The sequence below is a fragment of the Protopterus annectens genome, chromosome 5.part0, assembly GCF_019279795.1.
Source record: "Protopterus annectens isolate FY-2018-M chromosome 5.part0, PAN1.0, whole genome shotgun sequence".
NCBI classification, from domain to species: Eukaryota; Metazoa; Chordata; order Ceratodontiformes; family Protopteridae; genus Protopterus; species Protopterus annectens.
Window position 1 is genome coordinate 26780471 of NC_056735.1, and position 23604 is coordinate 26804074.

At 37.1% G+C, this 23604-nt stretch overlaps 1 protein-coding gene across 1 annotated transcript in view; it reads right to left on the reverse strand.

The window, feature by feature from the left end:
• LOC122802456 overlaps positions 1–23604 on the reverse strand; it is a gene marked incomplete in the record, with an annotated part of 745162 nt that overhangs the window by 251646 nt on the left and 469912 nt on the right. The window contains 2 exon segments of the mRNA XM_044072077.1: positions 7311–7391; positions 15003–15083. Coding sequence (XP_043928012.1) covers positions 7311–7391; positions 15003–15083 — 162 coding nt within the window.

Below are 23604 nucleotides of genomic sequence, written 5' to 3' on the forward strand. Positions count from 1 at the left end.
AGTCCAATCATTCTGCTCATGTACATTCTGTTCTCTGGTACAGAGCAGTAACTAGGTATATTTCTGCCCTGGGCTGTCCTCAGACTGGTGCCTGCTCTAACTGAAATTGCACAGCCAAAAAACAAAAATCATTCATTTATGCAGCTATTAAGCTATAGCTCTTTATATGAATGAATACTGGCAACAGTGCAGAACTGCAATACTAAATGAATGCAGACAGACTTGTATTGTACTTCCACCCAATTGGCATTGCCAAGCATGCTTCCTAACAGCTTGTTTCTGGGGTATCTTCCCCCATTTGCCCACCCTGAGCTTGGACAAAAAACAGCGTTAATTATAACTGGTAGCACACTTGTTTTATTACATTTTTTAGTCACTTAGATTATGGATACTTTCACAAATAAATCACATGCAGAAAGATCTAGTGCTATAAAAAGTACAAAATTCCTGACTAGAAACTGTGTGCCATTATCAGAAATGAAAATATGAGGGATACTATGGCATGAAAGAATGGATTTCACCAGTGCGACTACTCATCGTAAAGATATTTCTTTTAGTCTGATGACTTCAGGATATGTTTCAAAGTAATCAGCACAGATTAGATAGTGACTGTAGTTAAAATGAAGCAGCTACATAACCCCACAGACTATACATTATTTTGTGAAGCCCCCTCCACCCACTTCATGGGGAACATTATTGCCTGAAGCCCCCTGCACACATTTCATGGGAAACATTACTCTGTGAAGTCCCCTGCCACACTTCATAGGAAAACATTACTCTGTGTAGTGACCTGCACACATGTCATGGGAACTTTACTCTGTGAAGCCCCCTGCACACACTTTATGGGAAATAGTACACTGAGAAGCCCCCCTGTGCACACTTCATGGGGATCATTGCCCTGTGAAGCTCCCCTGTGCATGCTTCATGGGGATCATTGCTCTGTGAAGCCCCCTGCACTTCATGGGGAACATTACTCTGTGTAGCCCCCTGCACACACTTTATGGGGAATAATACACTGTGAAGCCCCCACTGCAAACACTTTATTGGGATCATTATTCTGTGAAGCCCCTTACACACATTTCATGTGCAACATTGTTCTTTGAAGCCCCCTGCCCACACTTCATGGGGAACACTACTGTATGAAGCACCCTGCACACATAGGTTCATAGGTTCATACTAGGCTATCTGCCCTAGGGCATTTACAAGCCTAGCCAGAGTGTGCTTGGCTTTTGCCACCCATTTTAAATGAATTTTGCTATGCCCTTTTTCGAGGTTAGTATACTGTGCCTCTGTCTAACAGTGACACAGAAGTGATACCCAGAGTAAATCTACCATCTCCCATCCACTCATCAAGATTCCTCTTGAAGAGAGTCAATGAGGGACTCTGCCTAACCTGGACTGGGATTTTATTCCAGAGTGAAGGGAGCCTCTGGGTTATGAATCTGTTCCTCCAGCGTGTCCTATTTATTTCAGTGCTGAGGTTCAAGTCTCTCGAGCGTGTAGCTTGATGGGATTTGGATTTTCTGAGGTGCAGCATGTCCATTAATTCCGGGTTGGACATGGCTTTATACGTCAGGCACAGATCACCTCTGAGCAGGCGGTATGCCACTGAGTAGAGCTGGAGTTTCTTTAAGTGGGCAGCATATGGCATCTGTTTGAGCCCTTTGATCCTCTTGGTGAGGTACTTTTGGGGTCTTTCCAGTTGCTGCAGGTGTCTGGTAAGGTACATCCCAAAAGGGGCATTGTACTCAATTATAGGCCTGATGAGGGATGAGTAAAGAGGCACGATGACCTCCTCTGATCTAGATGTGAATCCCTTCATGATTAGGTGGGCTATATAAAATGTTTTTCTAACCACTTTGGCCATGTGGTTGTTGAATGAGAGATTGCTATCAACTTGGGTCCTCAGGTCCCTAATTACTTCTTCCATACTTAATGGATTACCATCTATGTGGTAATTTGTGGGCACTTTGTTTTTGCCGAAGCTGATGACTATACACTTTTTGGCGTTTAGCTTGAGGCCATGGCTCTGGCACCAGTTGTCTGTTTCTATGAGGCCCTTTTGTAGTATGCTTGTGTCGTCTGGAGAGTCGATTATGGCACCCAGTTTGCAGTCATCTGCGAACTTGGTCAGCCACAGTCCTTCTGTGTTGGCCTGTACATCCGAGAAATATATACCGAACAAGAAAGGTCCCAGGACTGAGCCTTGTGGGATGCCACTTGTAACTGGTTTGGAGTCTGACATGGCTCCAGCAATTCTAACCATGTGGGTTCTGTCCTTGAGCCAGTTTGCAACCCATCTAGTGACATAGGGGTTTATATTTAAGCTGGTGAGCTTATCTATAATGCCCGAGTGGGGTATTGTATTGAAGGCTTTTGCGAGGTCCAGGTAGTCTGTGTGGACCACCTTCCCCTCGTCAATGGCCTTGGTGACTGTTTCAAAGAAATTGACCAGGTTTAGGAGGCAGAATCTGCCCTTAACAAAGCCGAACTGGGTAGGATCCAGTGTCTGTAGGTCCCCAATATCTTTGTTATGAGGTCCATGATGATCCTTTCCATAGCTTTGCAGACCAAGCTAGTCAGGCTTATGGGGCGATAGTTTCCAGGATCCATTGAGGCACCACCTTTGTGGAGAGGGACCACTGTTGTTGTACGCCACTCTTTGGGTACATATCCTGTAGTAAGGCTGAGACTGAACAGTAGTTTTATGTTTGGGTTTAGTTCTTCTTGGAGTTCATGTAGGATGCAGCCCAGGACACCGTCTGGTCCCATTGATGCTGTGTTTTTTGCTTTGGAGAGGGTGGGTCTTACCTGAGCATCTGAGATGTCAGGGGGACAGCACTCTGCTGGGATAGATATTTGCCTTTTTGGTGGGGAAGGGGGGGGGGGAGTTTGCGCTGAACCTGTCAGCTAGGATGTTGGCAATGTCTGTGGGTTCGATGTATTTGTTGTCATTTTGGACTAATTCTGAGCATATCTAGGAAATCCCACCCAGATTCCTAACATAACTAAAGAAAGCCTTGTGATTATCCTTAGTGTCCTGTGCAATTTTTCTCTCATGGGAAACATTACTCTGTGAAGCCCCTTGCCACACTTCATAGAAAAACATCACTCTGTGAAGTGCCCTGCACACGTCATGGGAACTTTACTCTGTGAAGCCCCCTGCACACACTTTATGAGGAATAGTACACTGAGAAGCCCCCCTGTGCACACTTCATGGGGATCGTTGCACTGTGAAGTCCCCTGCACTTCAAGGGGAACATTACTCTGTGTAGCCCCCTGCACACACTTTATGGGGAATAGTACACTATAAAACCCCCACTGCACACACTTTATGGGGATCATTGCTCTGTAAAGCCCCATACACACTTCATGTGCAACATTGTTCTTTGAAGGCCCCTGCCCACACTTCATGGGGAACACTACTGTATGAAGCCCCCTGCACATACTTCATGGGGACATTACTCTGTGAAGTCTGCTGTACATGCTTTGTGGGGACCATTGCTCCACAATATCACCTTAGTGACATATACAAATATGCAAATTCCATAGTTAAAGTACCACTGAGAAAAGTGGAAACTAAAAAAAAAAAAAAAAAAATCAGTGAAGCATCTGATGCCCTTTAATAAAAACAGCACCAAGAGTAATCTTCTCTGAGAAACTGTGATTAGAGGTATAACTCATCCGGTTGTGATCAACAAGCTGTATCCTCATTCATGTTGTTCTCTACCATTAGTAGGAAACTCTACAGATACAGTAATTTCAATCCAGCAGAATATTTTCCATTAAGATTTTGTCCACTCTATATAATAATTTGGAACTGCTGTTCTTACAGTGCAAGCCTTTCTGTCTGCTACAGATGCATTACTGGGATAAAAGACCTGCCCTCTCTATGCAGTAGAAGGGATGTGATGATAAATACAAATGAATCCTGGACAGCCTGGTTATTTCCATTCCAGCGAAACCTCACCACTAAAACAGCTATCCTTAGGTTCTTAGTTTATCGGATAATCATTAGGTGTCAGGTAGATCATTTGAAGGAATGCCAGAGCAATGCCCACTCATCATTACCCCTATCCACAAGAGTTTGAAAGCTCCACCTGGTGATTTATTTGAAATTTCTCATCTGTTCATCCAGGTAGGATTTGACGAGAGTTAAGAGAATTACTTTGTTTAATAAGGACTGGATGTCGATTTCAACAAAGCATTATTGTTAGGGGATCTATCTATCCTGCCAGCAGGTTCTGATTATTTTGTGGTAGAAATTTAGACCTCTATTGCAGATGTTTGCTTGGTTGCATATTTTGTGATTGTAGATGTTCACACATGGCTGAATCATTTGACACCTTAGTTAGGTAAAAGAACTACTTGCAGGAGTCTGTATGAGATCAGATTAAAAACAGAGCAGGAGCATCATCGCATTCTGCACAGGACCTTGAGTTTCATGTCTTAGTTTTCTTAGTAAGGAAATACTGAGGTGTTTCAAGTTTGATGATGCGTTTTCTTAGGTACATGCTGAAGAAAGTATTTTATTCAATTATGGGCATAATATGGGAAGTGCAAGAGGGACACTGGCATCCCTAGATCAAGAAAATATACCCTTAGTCATCAGCTGAGCTATGTAGAAGGATTTGTTAAATGACAGTGTAGATGTGGTGATAGAAGCAGAACTTGTCTATGAAAATGCCCAGCTCCCTAATAACTGTAGCAGTTTTGATGGGGTACCTTATACGTCCTAGATACTAAGGTACACATTTCCAAAGGAGACAATACTGTACTTCTTTGCAATTAAGCTCAGAGATTGGTCAAGGCACCATGTGTTAGCATATAACAGACCCTCTAATAGGATCTCGGAGCCACTGGAGAGTTGATGATAGATTCATGTTTGCAGATATCTCCAAACATGGTCAGCTAGACACCCTTGACATTAGCTTGGACCCTGGGGAAATAGATAATAAATAGGATAATATAATATATTATCTAATATAGAGATATATAATATATATATAGCCTAATATAGCCTAATATAGAGACCTATGGAACTTTTATTGACATCTTTCTATTCTTTAATCATCATGTATCCACTATTGTTAAGAAATCCTTTTACCTACATAACCCGTTAATGGAAAATTGGTCTCCTCTTTGGGTGACAGTCTATTATAGATATATTAAAGCTCTAGGTTTCAGTCCCAAAGCACTTCCATTCCCGAAGCAGAAAGAAATACAAACTTATAACATTATAGAGCCCTTAAAACATTCTATCAACTTAGCACAAAAACTCTTGAACCTTAGACAAGCCATGACAATACTGTAACCCCTTCATAAAAACCCAAATTTAAAAATAAACAATAAAATGCTGGACTTAGTCCCTTTTCCCAGACTGAAAGATAAAACAATCCAAGATATTTATCCCTACCTTAACTGTTCAATACAAGAAATGAGGACCAACTTAAACCTCCCTAAATCACACATAATAATCCTAAGACAAATCAAAGAACTGTGTTCCAGTTACCTCCAAAATGTTACTATGACCAATAGTGACATAGAAACTTGTAGCAGGTTTTGGAAAACTATTATCACAACAAAGAAAACTATTACTAATTCATATAAAATGATAAATGAAATCAAATACCAGAAAGACCTCCTCTTCTCTAACTACTGGAGAAAAATTAAACCATCCATAGATGCTCAGCAAATAAGCCAGGCAATCAGTCTAACACTGAAGATTATACCCCTCAAAAAGTTAGCATACACTCAGCTCATGATCAATAATAATGCTTATTTTACACCTGCAATCTTACACAAATTTAACACATCAAAATCACCTTTCTGCCCACACTGTAAGGACCAGATAGTTGACTTAATCCATGTATTTTGGAGCTGTAAATGTGTCTATAAACTCTGGAACTCTCTCAAGGTACAATTACAAAAAAACAGGTTATCAAACATCAACATTAACTTGGGAATTCACTCTATTACACATTCTCCCACCCAACATACCAAGAAAACAAGCAAATACACTTTTAACAATTTTCCTACTAATGAAACTGTATATAGCTTTTAAATGGCTAGATACGATAACTATCTCTTGGGAAGGTTTTAAACAAGTAGCTATACAACACCTTTTAGCTCATAAAATAGTAATAGATAAAAGAAACAAAAACATGAAATCCAGAGAGATTTGGGAACAAACCTTTAATATTATATTAGCATAATTCATCACACAGCAACTTAGAAATACACTGTAATGGAACCAAAGAACACATACAAGTTCAGATATTAAATAATAACTTGGATATTACGAATGTGTATACTGTCTATATAACTGTGGAACTAACAGTGAAAGCATATATGTACATAGTGTAAATAGACATGTTGTAATACCTATATCCTGTGGTATTTGACATCAATGTATAACATATATGTATATATATATATATATATATATATATATATATATATATATATATATACGGTCATGCTGTAAGATAGTTTTTATTTGTGACATTTATTAATGTTAAAAATAAAAATAAAAATTATTGAAAAAAAAAAAAAAAAAGAAATCCTTTTACTTAGCCAGACTAGTCACTAAGAGTATTGTTTTCAGATTGAAGGAATTTATTATCCATCTGTACACCTCCCTCATTATTAATATAGTACAATGGGCACTTTAGTATGTATTTATCTAAGCATATGACCCAGCTTGAGAGACTGCAGCATTTCTTCACAAAATAATCAATCAAATGTCTTCATTTCATTACAAAGACCACACAGAGCACCTTAAACTGCTCTTTCTCTTTTCTGTTTCCTCCAGATTCCTGAGAGTTGCCCTCTGTCTAACCTACATACCTCATAGGATACTGTCCAATGTGACCTCCTGCACATCTGCAAAAAATATCATCCTAAGCACTGGTTCAAGAGATCTTAACTTCCACCAAAACGTAAATAAGACTTGCTGGTGAGATAAATATATATTATTGAGAAACACTCTTTTATGGAATAGACATAAATTGGATATAAAGCAAAGTAGAACCCTGTCTCTCTTTAAATATAACCTTGATGAATGGATGGACAATTGTAAATGCACCCTCAGTCTGCCCCCTCAAGCCTCATTTAAAGGTGTCAAAACTAGGTATAACGTAGTCATGTCAATGGGTAGCAAAGATCAACAGCCTAGTATTATCCTAAGGAACCTATGAACTGCTCTACCCCTGTTAACAAATATATGAAAAACATCACAAATATTCTTTCTACAGAATCTAGATAAAATATGATCAGAAACTGAAAAAAGAAAGAAGGAAAACTCCTACCTTTAGAACTCGATTCATTGGAAACAAATGTAGAATTTGGTAGTTGGCAAGTATATGAAAGGTTGCTGGCATTTGATGAGTCTGTAATATAAAAATAAAGACTAGGTCAATTATAGTCTATTTTTTTTTTTTTTTTTTTGCTAAACATCATTATATTTAAATTGTGGAAACTTTGTTTTGTTTTGTAAACAGAAGAATACAAGAAAACCAAACAAGGGAGCAATTACTCTGTGGGGATAAAAAAGCAGTTATGAAGAAATGCTGCATGCCAGAGTTCTACCAGTAAAGATGTTAGCAAAATTAAAACTTGCAGAGGAAGCCTAGTGTATTCTGTGTTTTTGTTAATGGTCTGATAAGAAAGTGTCAGTTCATGTCAAGTAAGACAATTATTCCTTTTTGCTACATCATGAAAATTATTGAACACACAAATGACATCTATAAAAAGTACATATGAATCTAAGAAGATACCAAAGAAAATAGACCTATTATATATCATGTCTTTTCAAATACTGTACCTAGCCCATTTTCGCCATCTTTTCCCGTACCCTTGAATTTCAAAACTTGAGTCTTAATCTCAGTTCCATTCTCAGTCTGCCTTTTACTCTAACAATTTTCATAGCTGTATAGTTATTTCAAACTCATTAGGTACGCACTTTGCAAGATAATTCATAATTTCTACAAAACTTTGTAATGCGTTATTGCCTTTTATCCTGGTTATTTGCACATCTACTAAAACATTTTCTAACACAGCCTTTAAGCTCCCAAGCATTATGATATAATCTATGTATTTCAGACTTGTGAAACTGATTTCACATTGACTTCTATTTAACTACGAAATTATGCTGCCGTAATGTATTTAACAATTGCTGTAGTCTTTTATGATGTGGTTCTTGTTTCTAACAACACAATAAAGGATCATGAGTTATGCTTACAACACCTATCAAGCCTTTAATTATACAAGCAGCAGCCCACTGTAACACTCTACCTCTCACATTAACTTACATAGTTTTACACAGCTAATATCAGAACCTACACACCACAACAACCCACAAATTCCAAGCACTCTACTTAACTGGATACTTGTCTCAGATTCCACCTGATATCATAACTCTGAAACCTTATCTAATACACTCAGTGACCACTCTCCTATAAAAGTTACTAGATGCACTCCTCAAATTACCAGACCTCATAGATATATTACTTGTCAAAACTATCTAACTTCTCCCCTGATCCCTTTAACTCCCTTCTCTCCAGAATTAACTGAACCCACCTTAAAGAGCTCCCTCTGGACAAAGCAGTCCAATCTTTTAACACCATATTTCTTGATATACTAAACCCTCTTGCACCTCTTCATACTGTTAGAATAAAATCTGAGATATCCCCATGGCTCTCCAAGACTACCCACACCCTTATGAGAAACAGGGACAGGCTGTGGAAAATCTGGACAAAATATAAAACCGCCTCTGACTGGCAGAAGTACAGAGAACTTAGAAACTAGACTAAAAAACACATAGGTAAGGATAAAAGGGATTTTTACTTCAACCCTCCTGCAGCTCTAAGATCTAAAAAAATTCTGGAATTTAATTAACCAAATATTGCATCCCGGGAACCCTTCCTCTCCTAATCCTCACCCAAATCGGACACCTGAAGACACTGCCACTATCTTTAATACCTTCTTTATTGAATCTGTTATAAAGATGGTTAACACAAATCCTCCTCTAGCTAAAGACAACCACTCTATCATATCCTCATGTTCCAACTTCTCTAAACCATTTTCTTTCCATCCTGTATCTACTACTTATATCAAATCTCTACTCTCTAAATTAAAACCATGCTCAGCCTCAGCTGATGATATTCCTTCCTTTTTTCTCCAGCTAGCAGCTGATACACTAGACTTTCCTGTATCTATCTTCATAAACCACTCTATCACCGAGTCTAAATTTTCATCTATCTGGAAAGAATTCTACACACTACCTATCCATAAAGGTGGACATTCCCATGACACCTCCAACTTTAGACCTATAGCCATCCTGTCACCCCTCTCAAAAATATTAGAAACATGCATACACAAGCAGACACTATAATATTTAATACAAGAAGATCTACTAACCCCTACTCAGCATGGTTTTCACCCTAAACACAGTACAACTACTGCACTGATCTCCTTTACTAACACTATATCCCTGGCTCATGATAACAACAAACTTGTCTCCTTTCTATTCCTAGACCTTTCTAAAGCCTTTGATACTGTTTCTCACTCTCTACTTCTGACTAAACTGACTAATCTTAACTTCTCTCCTGCTACTATCACTTGGTTTTCCAGCTACCTCACTGATCGATCTCAATCGGTGAAGTGGCTCTCTGCACTCATTCCCTCCCTCCCCATAAAAATGGGGGTACCCCAAGGTTTCATCTTGGGTCCACTGCTGTTTAATATTTTTATTAATCTACTCTACACTTCCTGCTCTCAGTAATCTCCTGTACAATATGAAGATAACTCTACAGTAATTATTATCTCTGGCTCCCCCTCTGCCCTCATCTCCCAAACTCAAGCTGCTTTTACATCAGTTGAATCCTGGCTTTCCAGTAATCAACTAATCCTTAACCCTAAAAAAAACAAACTCCTTCACTTTCTCCCAAAATCTCTTACCCATCTGAAATCTACTTTTACTATAGAGTCTCTCAATAAGACTCCAATAGTTCCTGAAACTAGTACCAAACTTTTAGGTGTCACTATAGATGATCAACTTAAATTTGATTTGCACATTAATAACTGCATCAGGAAGACCCATCAAAAATGAGGCCTTCTTTAAAGAAAAAGAAAGTTTATTACCAACAAAGCTAAAGTAACCCTATCTCATACCTGTTTACTACTGAGTCTTCTGTGCAGTTCACAAATACTTATTAACCTTAATACCACACTCCTTGCAAAACTTAAACTCAACCTGTAACAAGATTGCCAGATTCTTTGCCCAACATACATATAAAACTCATCACTGCTTCTCACTTAAATACCTAAGCTGGCTTGGACTACCCAATCTGCTTCTTCTCTCTCAGTTTCAGATTATACATTCTATATTATAGCAGCCTTTTACTGCCCTAGCCTATCCTCCTGTATATCCCACTATGCTCCCACTAGATCACTCTGAAGCTGTGACCAAGACTTATTATGTCTGCACAAACCTAGGTCTAAAATGGGTAGCAACCTTTACAGATATCATCCTACCATGGCGTGGAACAACCTTCCACTTCAAATTAGACTAATAACCCAAAAATTTAAATCATCAGTAAAGGAGCACTTCAAAATATAAAATTCACAACACTGTTAAACTTATAAAAATAATAAAAAGTAGTTGGTTCCAAAACAGCATACCACTAGCTGCAAATTAAATATTTAATAATTACACACAGTATTTAGTGTTTTCATTTCATATCAAGTGAGACCTCATCAGAATACATTCATACAAAAGCCAAAAGCATTTAAATAACATTGTCAGTTAAAAATGCAGGTCACGTGACAATAGTAATCAATATTTAAAGACACTATTACAAAAATCCTATTTCTTCCTAAAATCATTACCTTTCTTTTATTAAAAAATAATACTATCATATAATATATATAGATCATAATATTACTAGCATAAATATATATCCCACTAAATATACTCTGATATAAAATACATTATATCTGACTAGCCCTTTCATGTAGTAAGGGTGAAATGGATATAAAATTATTTAAGCCTGGTGGAAACATAGCAACCAACTTATACTGCCATTCAGTTTCCTTCTTTTTCAGCCTGTTTTTCCAGTCCCCCCTCTTGGTTGTATTTTAACTATTTCTAGAATACCAAACATGAATTTCTCAAAATTTTGGCAAACTTGAACATGTCTATATAGAGCAATATAAACATTTTTATTTTTGATATCATTTAAATGCTTATATATCCTGTTCTTCAAATGACATTCTGTTTTGTCTACATAAAAATGTTGGCATGATGCGCATATTGCCAAATGTACTATTCTACTTGTCAAACAATTCCCTTTCTGGAATAGTACCTGACTGCACAGTTTATTATTCAGGGAAATTATTTTTTATTTATTAATATATGGGCATTGACTACACATTTCACAAGGGTGTGTACCTACAGATGTTATATCTATAGGATCTACCTTATTCTGAAATAACTGTTTAAAATTAGGTTCTGTATTATTTACAAATTTTGGTGTACTACCCACTCTATTTAGAATGCCATGGTTTATCCTAAAGATATTCTAATTAGCTATAAATGCTCCCTTAATTTCATCTGAAAGATGATTATATTGTAGCACACAAGCCTTTTCATATGTAACCTCCTTTTTATGACCAGAGCTCATAGCCTTACTAGTGACCAATCCTTCACCCAATAATGATTTATATACAACACCCCACTTTACATAGACCTCATCCAAAACTTCTTTTATTACGGCCTGGGAGTACCTGCTTTCCTGGAACATGTGGGATATTTTATCAAACTCTGCTTTCACATCTTCCAGGTGTGAAGCCATACGGGCTATTCTAACAGCTTGCCATTTAATGATAAGTCTTTCATAATAACTTAAATTTTCACATCCATGGATGCTCTTGGTATATTTCTGCGGTACTCTTTCCAGTTTACTCATGCTTGCTTTCTTATAAGATTTCCATATTGTTATTCCATACTTAAGTCTGGTTCTAATGTAACTAACAGATAATGACTTCATCATTTCTGATTACCTAGACTTTATAAATCTTTTTATTCAACCTATAGCTTGATAACTACAATTAAACAATTTGTTAATAAGATCACAAAAACTCAGAGCTGGATCTATCCATATACCCAAGTCATTGAATGAATCTATAGTTTCAATCACCATGTGCTGTATTAAATATTCACATTTCAATTTATGTATCCCAAATCTCATATGCTTAATTTTGATGCATTTATCAGCATATTATTCTCCAGTGTCCAAATGGACAATTTAGTGAAGTTCTTTTGCATACATGCCCTATCTGTAACACATGGAATCAGTTTACCTAATTTCAAATCATCTGCATACTGATTGTAGAACACCTCAGATGAAAAAGATACATCTGAAAGATATAGGTGAGTTTTAATAAACTCCATGTAAGAATAGTGTAAGGCCTACATGGAGTGTACCATTTCCATGTCTGTGGCTCCCCCTCGGCAGCCCGTCTTGCATATTAATAAAGGCACCCTACTGAGGGAGAGCTGTGTAACACAGTTACTGACTCAGTGTAAGGGGTATGTTACTAATCTCCGGACACTGTCAATATTTTATATTATTTATTTTACATTTGTTTACCGGGCTAGTCTAACTGGATATATTTCCATTTTCAGTTGAGGCCCGGGGAGAAAAGCTCCAAAAGTAGCACAAAAAATATCATATACAGTTATATAACGAAGAAAGTAGAAAGGAAGTTAAAATCCAAAAAAGGAATCTTTATGAGAAGTACTTACACTAAGAAGGATTAAATATATAGGATAATATAAGTCATTTTACAACATGATATCTGTGGTAATTTAAAGTTCCTTGATAGATTAAATAAATACTGGAAGTTATATTAATCTTACTAGTGACAGTTTCTGCTTACAGAGGGGTAAGCAGTATAAAGTTAGGTAACAAGAGACAAGTGTGGAGATAGAAGTAGGGAAGGCTGAAAATTAGTCAGGGTTACTGCAAGGGCATAACCAGAGTGTTTTAATATGTCTTTTGAGCTTTTGCTTAGAGTGACAGTGAAGGTAGAGTTAGATCAGTTGGTAGAAGGTTCCAGTTTTTTCCAGCAGTGTTGGAGAAAAGGGAGTCACCTGCCAAGTTATTGGACTTGCTTATGCTAGCAAGCAGTTTGCTAGAAGAGCATATGGAATTGAGATTATTATAGGGGGTAATGAGGTTAGAGAGTATAGGAGTATTTTTTGGTTGGTAAAAGATATTATGGGCAATGGTAAGTTGGGAAAATATCAGAATGTTTTGTAGTTCAAGTCAATCTAGCTGCTTTAGATTCTGACAATGGTGAGTTCTAAATGCATCACCAGTGGCAAATCTGGCAATGTTGTTGCAGGAGTTGGCTAGTTTAAGAAGATTATTTTTCTTTAGGTTAGTATGTATAGGTGAAGTGTACAGAAAAGTTGAGATTAAATGAGAGTGGGCAATAGTGGTTCTAGCTGTTGGAGTTAAGAAGGGTTTGATTCTATATAAGGAGCCCATTTTTCTGTTTACTGTTTGTATGGTGTTATTTATATGGCTATCAAACTTGAGGTGATTGTCGATTGTGACTCCTAACAGTTTGGTGGTAGAGTTGGGGGATATAAGGGTGCTGTTATTGGATTTGACTGAGAAATCTATAGGGGAGGACCTACTGGTGTAAAGAGTAAGAGGTTAATTTTTTTTGCATTCAAAAGGAGGCAGCATTTCAAGAACCAAGCCTCTACAGAGTTGAATAACTTCTGAGTCAGTGAATGTAGTTCTGAAGTGGAGTTGGCAGAACATATGAGCATAAAATCATCAGCATATCATATGCAGGTGGCTTGAGGGCTTGCTACATGAAGGTCATTGATGAATAATAAGAAAAGAAGAGGTCCTAGAATGGAGCCCTGAGGGACTCCAAGGGTGGCTGGCAGGTGGGATGATAGTTTGTTTTCCCAGAGAACTGCCTGTTGCCTATTGTTGAGGTAGGACTTAAACCATAGAACAGCTTGGGTGTCTAGAGAAAGAGATTCAAGTGTATTTATAATCAGGGGGTGGTTTACCATGTCAGAAGCTTTTGAAAGATTGATGAAGAGTGCAGAAGAGAGGATGTTGTTATTACGGTTTCTATTAATGGACTCGGTGAAAGATAGGAGAGTGTTAAAGTTAAATATTTTATTTTATTTTTTCATTTGGTGTTTGCATGGTACAGTATGGCACTTAGCAATGGACACATGCCAGACATCTAAAAATAGAAACTGGATACTTTTAATTTTCATGGAAAAGGTCACGTTTAAACATAGCTGAGTGGGATTGCATGGCGTGGCATGGTGCTCAGTAGTGCATAAACATAACTGGGAGCTATATAGAAATATATATATAATATATATAATCAATCAAATGTCTTCATTTCATTACAAAGACCACACAGAGCACCTTAAACTGCTCTTTCTCTTTTCTGTTTCCTCCAGATTCCTGAGAGTTGCCCTCTGTCTAACCTACATACCTCATAGGATACTGTCCAATGTGACCTCCTGCACATCTGCAAAAAATATCATCCTAAGCACTGGTTCAAGAGATCTTAACTTCCACCAAAACATAAATAAGACTTGCTGGTGAGATAAATATATATTATTGAGAAACACTCTTTTATGGAATAGACATAAATTGGATATAAAGCAAAGTAGAACCCTGTCTCTCTTTAAATATAACCTTGATGAATGGATGGACAATTGTAAATGCACCCTCAGTCTGCCCCCTCAAGCCTCATTTAAAGGTGTCAAAACTAGGTATAACGTAGTCATGTCAATGGGTAGCAAAGATCAACAGCCTAGTATTATCCTAAGGAACCTATGAACTGCTCTACCCCTGTTAACAAATATATGAAAAACATCACAAATATTCTTTCTACAGAATCTAGATAAAATATGATCAGAAACTGAAAAAAGAAAGAAGGAAAACTCCTACCTATATAACTCGATTCATTGGAAACAAATGTAGAATTTGGTAGTTGGCAAGTATATGAAAGGTTGCTGGCATTTGATGAGTCTGTAATATAAAAATAAAGACTAGGTCAATTATAGTCTATTTTTTTTTTTTTTTTTTGCTAAACATCATTATATTTAAATTGTGGAAACTTTGTTTTGTTTTGTAAACAGAAGAATACAAGAAAACCAAACAAGGGAGCAATTACTCTGTGGGGATAAAAAAGCAGTTATGAAGAAATGCTGCATGCCAGAGTTCTACCAGTAAAGATGTTAGCAAAATTAAAACTTGCAGAGGAAGCCCAGTGTATTCTGTGTTTTTGTTAATGGTCTGATAAGAAAGTGTCAGTTCATGTCAAGTAAGACAAGTATTCCTTTTTGCTACATCATGAAAATTATTGAACATACAAATGACATCTATAAAAAGTACATGTGAATCTAAGAAGATACCAAAGAAAATAGACCTATTATATATCATGTCTTTTCAAATACTGTACCTAGCCCATTTTCACCATCTTTTCCCGTACCCTTGAATTTCAAAACTTGAGTCTTAATCTCAGTTCCATTCTCAGTCTGCCTTTCACTCTAACAATTTTCATAGTTGTATAGTTATTTCAAACTCATTAGGTACGCACTTTGCAAGATAATTCATAATTTCTACAAAACTTTGTAATGCGTTATTGCTTTTTATCCTGGTTATTTGCACATCTACTAAAACATTTTCTAACACAGCCTTTAAGCCCCCAAGCATTATGATATAATCTATGTATTTCAGACTTGTGAAACTGATTTCACATTGACTTCTATTTAACTACGAAATTATGCTGCCGTAGAGTATTTAACAATTGCTGTAGTCTTTTATGATGTGGTTCTTGTTTCTAACAACACAATAAAGGATCATGAGTTATGCTTACAACACCTATCAAGCCTTTAATTATACAGGCAGCAGCCCACTGTAACACTCTACCTCTCACATTAACTTACATAGTTTTACACAGCTAATATCAGAACCTACACACCACAACAACTCACAAATTCCAAGCACTCTACTTAACTGGATACTTGTCTCAGATTCCACCTGATATCATAACTCTGAAACCTTATCTAATACACTCAGTGACCACTCTCCTATAAAAGTTACTAGATGCACTCCTCAAATTACCAGACCTCATAGATATATTACTTGTCAAAAACTATCTAACTTCTCCCCTGATCCCTTTAACTCCCTTCTCTCCAGAATTAACTGAACCCACCTTAAAGAGCTCCCTCTGGACAAAGCAGTCCAATCTTTTAACACCATATTTCTTGATATACTAAACCCTCTTGCACCTCTTCATACTGTTAGAATAAAATCTGAGATATCCCCATGGCTCTCCAAGACTACCCACACCCTTATGATAAACAGGGACAGGCTGTGGAAAATCTGGACAAAATATAAAACCGCCTCTGACTGGCAGAAGTACAGAGAACTTAGAAACTAGACTAAAAAACACATAGGTAAGGATAAAAGGGATTTTTACTTCAACCCTCCTGCAGCTCTAAGATCTAAAAAAAAATCTGGAATTTAATTAACCAAATATTGCATCCCGGGAACCCTTCCTCTCCTAATCCTCACCCAAATCGGACACCTGAAGACACTGCCACTATCTTTAATACCTTCTTTATTGAATCTGTTATAAAGATGGTTAACACAAATCCTCCTCTAGCTAAAGACAACCACTCTATCATATCCTCATGTTCCAACTTCTCTAAACCATTTTCTTTCCATCCTGTATCTACTACTTATATCAAATCTCTACTCTCTAAATTAAAACCATGCTCAGCCTCAGCTGATGATATTCCTTCCTTTTTTCTCCAGCTAGCAGCTGATACACTAGACTTTCCTGTATCTATCTTCATAAACCACTCTATCACCGAGTCTAAATTTTCATCTATCTGGAAAGAATTCTACACACTACCTATCCATAAAGGTGGACATTCCCATGACACCTCCAACTTTAGACCTATAGCCATCCTGTCACCCCTCTCAAAAATATTAGAAACATGCATACACAAGCAGACACTATAATATTTAATACAAGAAGATCTACTAACCCCTACTCAGCATGGTTTTCACCCTAAACACAGTACAACTACTGCACTGATCTCCTTTACTAACACTATATCCCTGGCTCATGATAACAACAAACTTGTCTCCTTTCTATTCCTAGACCTTTCTAAAGCCTTTGATACTGTTTCTCACTCTCTACTTCTGACTAAACTGACTAATCTTAACTTCTCTCCCGCTACTATCACTTGGTTTTCCAGCTACCTCACTGATCGATCTCAATCGGTGAAGTGGCTCTCTGCACTCATTCCCTCCCTCCCCATAAAAATGGGGGTACCCCAAGGTTTCATCTTGGGTCCACTGCTGTTTAATATTTTTATTAATCTACTCTACACTTCCTGCTCTCAGTCATCTCTTGTACAATATGAAGATAACTCTACAGTAATTATTATCTCTGGCTCCCCCTCTGCCCTCATCTCCCAAACTCAAGCTGCTTTTACATCAGTTGAATCCTGGCTCTCCAGTAATCAACTAATCCTTAACCCTATAAAAAACAAACTCCTTCACTTTCTCCCAAAATCTCTTACCCATCTGAAATCTACTTTTACTATAGAGTCTCTCAATAAGACTCCAATAGTTCCTGAAACTAGTACCAAACTTTTAGGTGTCACTATAGATGATCAACTTAAATTTGATTTGCACATTAATAACTGCATCAGGAAGACCCATTAAAAATTAGGCCTTCTTTACAGAAAAAGAAAGTTTATTACCAACAAAGCTAAAGTAACCCTATCGCATACCTGTTTACTACTGAGTCTTCTGTGCAGTTCACAAATACTTATTAACCTTAATACCACACTCCTTGCAAAACTTAAACTCAACCTGTAACAAGATTGCCAGATTCTTTGCCCAACATACATATAAAACTCATCACTGCTTCTCACTTAAACACCTAAGCTGGCTTGGACTACCCAATCTGCTTCTTCTCTCTCAGTTTCAGATTATACATTATATATTATAGCAGCCTTTTACTGCCCTAGCCTATCCTCCTGTATATCCCACTATGCTCCCACTAGATCACTCTGAAGCTGTGACCAAGACTTATTATGTCTCCACAAACCTAGGTCTAAAATGGGTAGCAACCTTTACAGATATCATCCTACCATGGCGTGGAACAACCTTCCACTTCAAATTAGACTAATAACCCAAACATTTAAATCATCAGTAAAGGAGCACTTCAAAATATAAAATTCACAACACTGTTAAACTTGTAAAAATAATAAAAAGTAGTTGGTTCCAAGACAGCACACCACTAGCTGCAAATTAAATATTTAATAATTACACACAGTATTTAGTGTTTTCATTTCATATCAAGTGAGACCACATCAGAACACATTCATACAAAAGCCAAAAGCATTTAAATAACGTTGTCAGTTAAAAATGCAGGTCACGTGACAATAGTAATCAGTATTTAAAGACACTATTACAAAAATCCTATTTCTTCCTAAAATCATTACCTTTCTTTTATTAAAAAATAATACTATCATATAATATATATAGATCATAATATTACTAGCATAAATATATATCCCACTAAATATACTCTGATATAAAATACATTATTTTTGACTAGCCTTTTCATGTAGTAAGGGTGCAATGGATATAAAATTATTTAAGCCTGGTGGAAACATAGCAACCAACTTATACTGCCATTCAGTTTCCTTCTTTTTCAGCCTGTTTTTCCAGTCCCCCCTCTTGGTTGTATTTTAACTATTTCTAGAATACCAAACATGAATTTCTCAAAATTTTGGCAAACTTAAACATGTCTATATAGAGCAATATAAACATTTTTATTTTTGATATCATTTAAATGCTTATATATCCTGTTCTTCAAATGACATTCTGTTTTGTCTACATAAAAATGTTGGCATGATGCGCATATTGCCAAATGTACTATTCTACTTGTCAAACAATTCCCTTTCTGGAATAATACCTGACTGCACAGTTTATTATTCAGGGAAATTATTTTTTATTTTTAATATATGGGCATTGACTACACATTTCACAAGGGTGTGTACCTACAGATGTTATATCTATAGGATCTACCTTATTCTGAAATAACTGTTTAAAATTAGGTTCTGTACTATTTACAAATCTTGGTGTACTACCCACTCTATTTAGAATGCCATGGTTTATCCTAAATATATTCTAATTAGCTATAAATGCTCCCTTAATTTCATCTGAAAGATGATTATATTGTAGCACACAAGCCTTTTCATATGTAACCTCCTTTTTATGACCAGAACTCATAGCCTTACTAGTGACCAATCCTTCACACAATAATGATTTATATACAACACCCCACTTTACATAGACCTCATCCAAAACTTCTTTTATTATGGCCTGAGAGTACCTGCTTTCCTGGAACATGTGGGATATTTTATCAAACTCTGCTTTCACATCTTCCAGGTGTGAAGCCATACGGGCTATTCTAACAGTTTGCCCTTTAATGATAAGTCTTTCATAATAACTTAAATTTTCACATCCATGGATGCCCTTGGTATATTTCTGCGGTACTCTTTCCAGTTTACTCATGCTTGCTTTCTTATAAGATTTCCATATTGTTATTCCATACTCAAGTCTGGTTCTAATGTAACTAACAGATAATGACTTCATCATTTCTGATTACCTAGACTTTATAAATCTTTTTGTACAACCTATAGCTTGATAACTACAATTAAACAATTTGTTAATAAGATCACAAAAACTCAGAGCTGGATCTATCCATATACCCAAGTCATTGAATGAATCTATAGTTTCAATCACCATGTGCTGTATTAAATATTCACATTTCAATTTATGTATCCCAAATCTCATATGCTTAATTTTGATGCATTTAGCAGCATATTATTCTCCAGTGTCCAAATGGACAATTTAGTGAAGTTCTTTTGCATACATGCCCTATCTGTAACACATGTAATCAGTTTACCTAATTTCAAATCATCTGCATACTGATTGTAGAACACCTCAGGTGAAAAAGATAGATCTGAAAGATATAGGTGAGTTTTAATAAACTCCATGTAAGAATAGTGTAAGGCCTACATGGAGTGTACCATTTCCATGTCTGTGGCTCCCCCTCGGCAGCCCGTCTTGCATATTAATAAAGGCACCCTACTGAGGGAGAGCTGTGTAACACAGTTACTGACTCAGTGTAAGGGGTATGTTACTAATCTCCGGACACTGTCAATATTTTATATTATTTATTTTACATTTGTTTACCGGGCTAGTCTAACTGGATATATTTCCATTTTCAGTTGAGGCCCGGGGAGAAAAGCTCCAAAAGTAGCACAAAAAATATCATATACAGTTATATAACAAAGAAAGTAGAAAGGAAGTTAAAATCCAAAAAAGGAATCTTTATGAGAAGTACTTACACTAACAAAGGATTAAATATATAGGATAATATAAGTCATTTTACAACATGATATCTGTGGTAATTTAAAGTTCCTTGATAGATTAAATAAATACTGGAAGTTATATTAATCTTACTAGTGACAGTTTCTGCTTACAGAGGGGTAAGCAGTATAAAGTTAGGTAACAAGAGACAAGTGTGGAGATAGAAGTAGGGAAGGCTGAAAATTAGTCAGGGTTACTGCAAGGGCATAACCAGAGTGTTTTAATATGTCTTTTGAGCTTTTGCTTAGAGTGACAGTGAAGGTAGAGTTAGATCAGTTGGTAGAAGGTTCCAGTTTTTTCCAGCAGTGTTGGAGAAAAGGGAGTCACCTGCCAAGTTATTGGACTTGCTTATGCTAGCAAGCAGTTTGCTAGAAGAGCATATGGAATTGAGATTATTATAGGGGGTAATGAGGTTAGAGAGTATAGGAGTATTTTTTGGTTGGTAAAAGATATTATGGGCAATGGTAAATTGGGAAAATATCAGAATGTTTTGTAGTTCAAGTCAATCTAGCTGCTTTAGATTCTGACAATGGTGAGTTCTAAATGCATTACCAGTGGCAAATCTGGCAATGTTGTTGCAGGAGTTGGCTAGTTTGAGAAGATTATTTTTCTTTAGGTTAGTATGTATAGGTGAAGTGTACAGAAAAGTTGAGATTAAATGAGAGTGGGCAATAGTGGTTCTAGCTGTTGGAGTTAAGAAGGGTTTGATTCTATATAAGGAGCCCATTTTTCTGTTTACTGTTTGTATGGTGTTATTTATATGGCTATCAAACTTGAGGTGATTGTCGATTGTGACTCCTAACAGTTTGGTGGTAGAGTTGGGGGATATAAGGGTGCTGTTATTGGATTTGACTGAGAAATCTATAGGGGAGGACCTACTGGTGTAAAGAGTAAGAGGTTAGTTTTTTTTTTTTGCATTCAAAAGGAGGCAGCATTTCAAGAACCAAGCCTCTACAGAGTTGAATAACTTCTGAGTCAGTGAATGTAGTTCTGAAGTGGAGTTGGCAGAACATATGAGCATAAAATCATCAGCATATCATATGCAGGTGGCTTGAGGGCTTGCTACATGAAGGTCATTGATGAATAATAAGAAAAGAAGAGGTCCTAGAATGGAGCCCTGAGGGACTCCAAGGGTGGCTGGCAGGTGGGATGATAGTTTGTTTTCCCAGAGAACTGCCTGTTGCCTATTGTTGAGGTAGGACTTAAACCATAGAACAGCTTGGGTGTCTAGAGAAAGAGATTCAAGTGCATTTATAATCAGGGGGTGGTTTACCATGTCAGAAGCTTTTGAAAGATTGATGAAGAGTGCAGAAGAGAGGATGTTGTTATTACAGTTTCTATTAATGGACTCGGTGAAAGATAGGAGAGCGTTAAAGTTAAATATTTTATTTTATTTTTTCATTTGGTGTTTGCATGGTACAGTATGGCACTTAGCAATGGACACATGCCAGACATCTAAAAATAGAAACTGGATACTTTTAATTTTCATGGAAAAGGTCACGTTTAAACATAGCTGAGTGGGATTGCATGGCGTGGCATGGTGCTCAGTAGTGCATAAACATAACTGGGAGCTATATAAAAATATATAGCTGCAGTCATCATATCCACAGTAGCTGAATGGTTAGAGTCATGGCCTTATGTGTGGTAGGTGCACTATTCGAATACACAGACAGGCCAGTCAGCTTTTGCATCTGATAGCAAAGTGTTATAACAATTTATATTTTTTAATTATGTATATATTGACATTTGTTAACCATGTTAGTCCAGCTGGGCCAGAAGCCCATTTTCAGTGCAGTCCTGAGAAGAAACATTCCAGTTACACACAAAAGTGTACAATACATTAAATTCACACTCCAAGATAAAGTAATTAAAATACATAAGGTTAGGAGATAAAGTAAAATACATACACATAATAATAAAGTACCAGTAATGAAGAATTAATTGCAATATTTTTTTAAATCTGGTTTACCCTTAGCTAAGATCTGCTAAACACTACTAAGCTAAGCCAAGCAGTGCTTAAACAGGACCTGTTTTAGCAGTACTTAGCAACATGTAGCTTCACTTACCTGGTTTGGGCACTGCTAAACAATGCCCGTTTAATCAGTCCTCAGCTCAGCTAAGCTGGTTTGTGCACTGCTAAGCATTTCTAAGCATTGCTAGTTTAAGCACTGCTCCACTAAGCTTAGTGGGTTTGCACAGTGCTAAGTAAAGCTTAACATTTTTAAAACATGGACCAATGGCAGCAAAGGGCAGGAAAACAGCCTTATTCAAGTGCAGCAGGCAGGAATAAAGCCAGAATCTGTTGGAGTTTCATCTTGGTGGAGACTATGGCAAAAGATGGAGAGGGTGTACTCTTTTGGGTGCAGCAGTGGGGCATTTTGGAGTCTAGGGTCATGGTTGGTCTCCTTGTAAAAGATCATGACATCCAGCTGCTGTGTGGCCAGCACCAGGGGTCACAGTACAAATCAGAGGCCTGGGACCAGCTGGCACATGACCTCACCAGTGCAACTGGTATCTCCCACACAGGTGAGTAGGTGCATTATCATTATAATGACCTGAAGCATAGGAAGGGGGATCTCTTGGCCACATGGATCCAAGAAGCTCGGGTCGACAATGCCCTACAAGTTTGTTAGTATAGCAAGCATTGTTTTACCAAATTCTAGTATGAATATCTGATAGACAGGTATGCATAATGGTGTGTTTCTCTCCCCACAGCTGCACAAGAGAGAGCTCCAACCTGGAGGCACACGCAAGGTGCCTGGCCAGGTTGCACCAAGAGTGTGGTGAGTACAGATGTATCTTGCAATATATAGTAATACAATTCAGAAAGAGTACAGTAGTAACTGCCAGTAGGTATATTCTGTTTTGAGTGTACTGCAATGAATGTATTCATAGACATGGACTGATATAAGTGAGTAATTCCAAGTACAGTTCAATATAGATGAAAGCATGAAACTTGTTCATGTTAAGGAAATAAGGTTACTACTGCATTAATAATGTTAAGGAAATACAAGTTTATACTGTAGCAGTAATAATGTTCTGGTAATAAAGTACAACTGCATTCGTAATGTGATGGGAATAA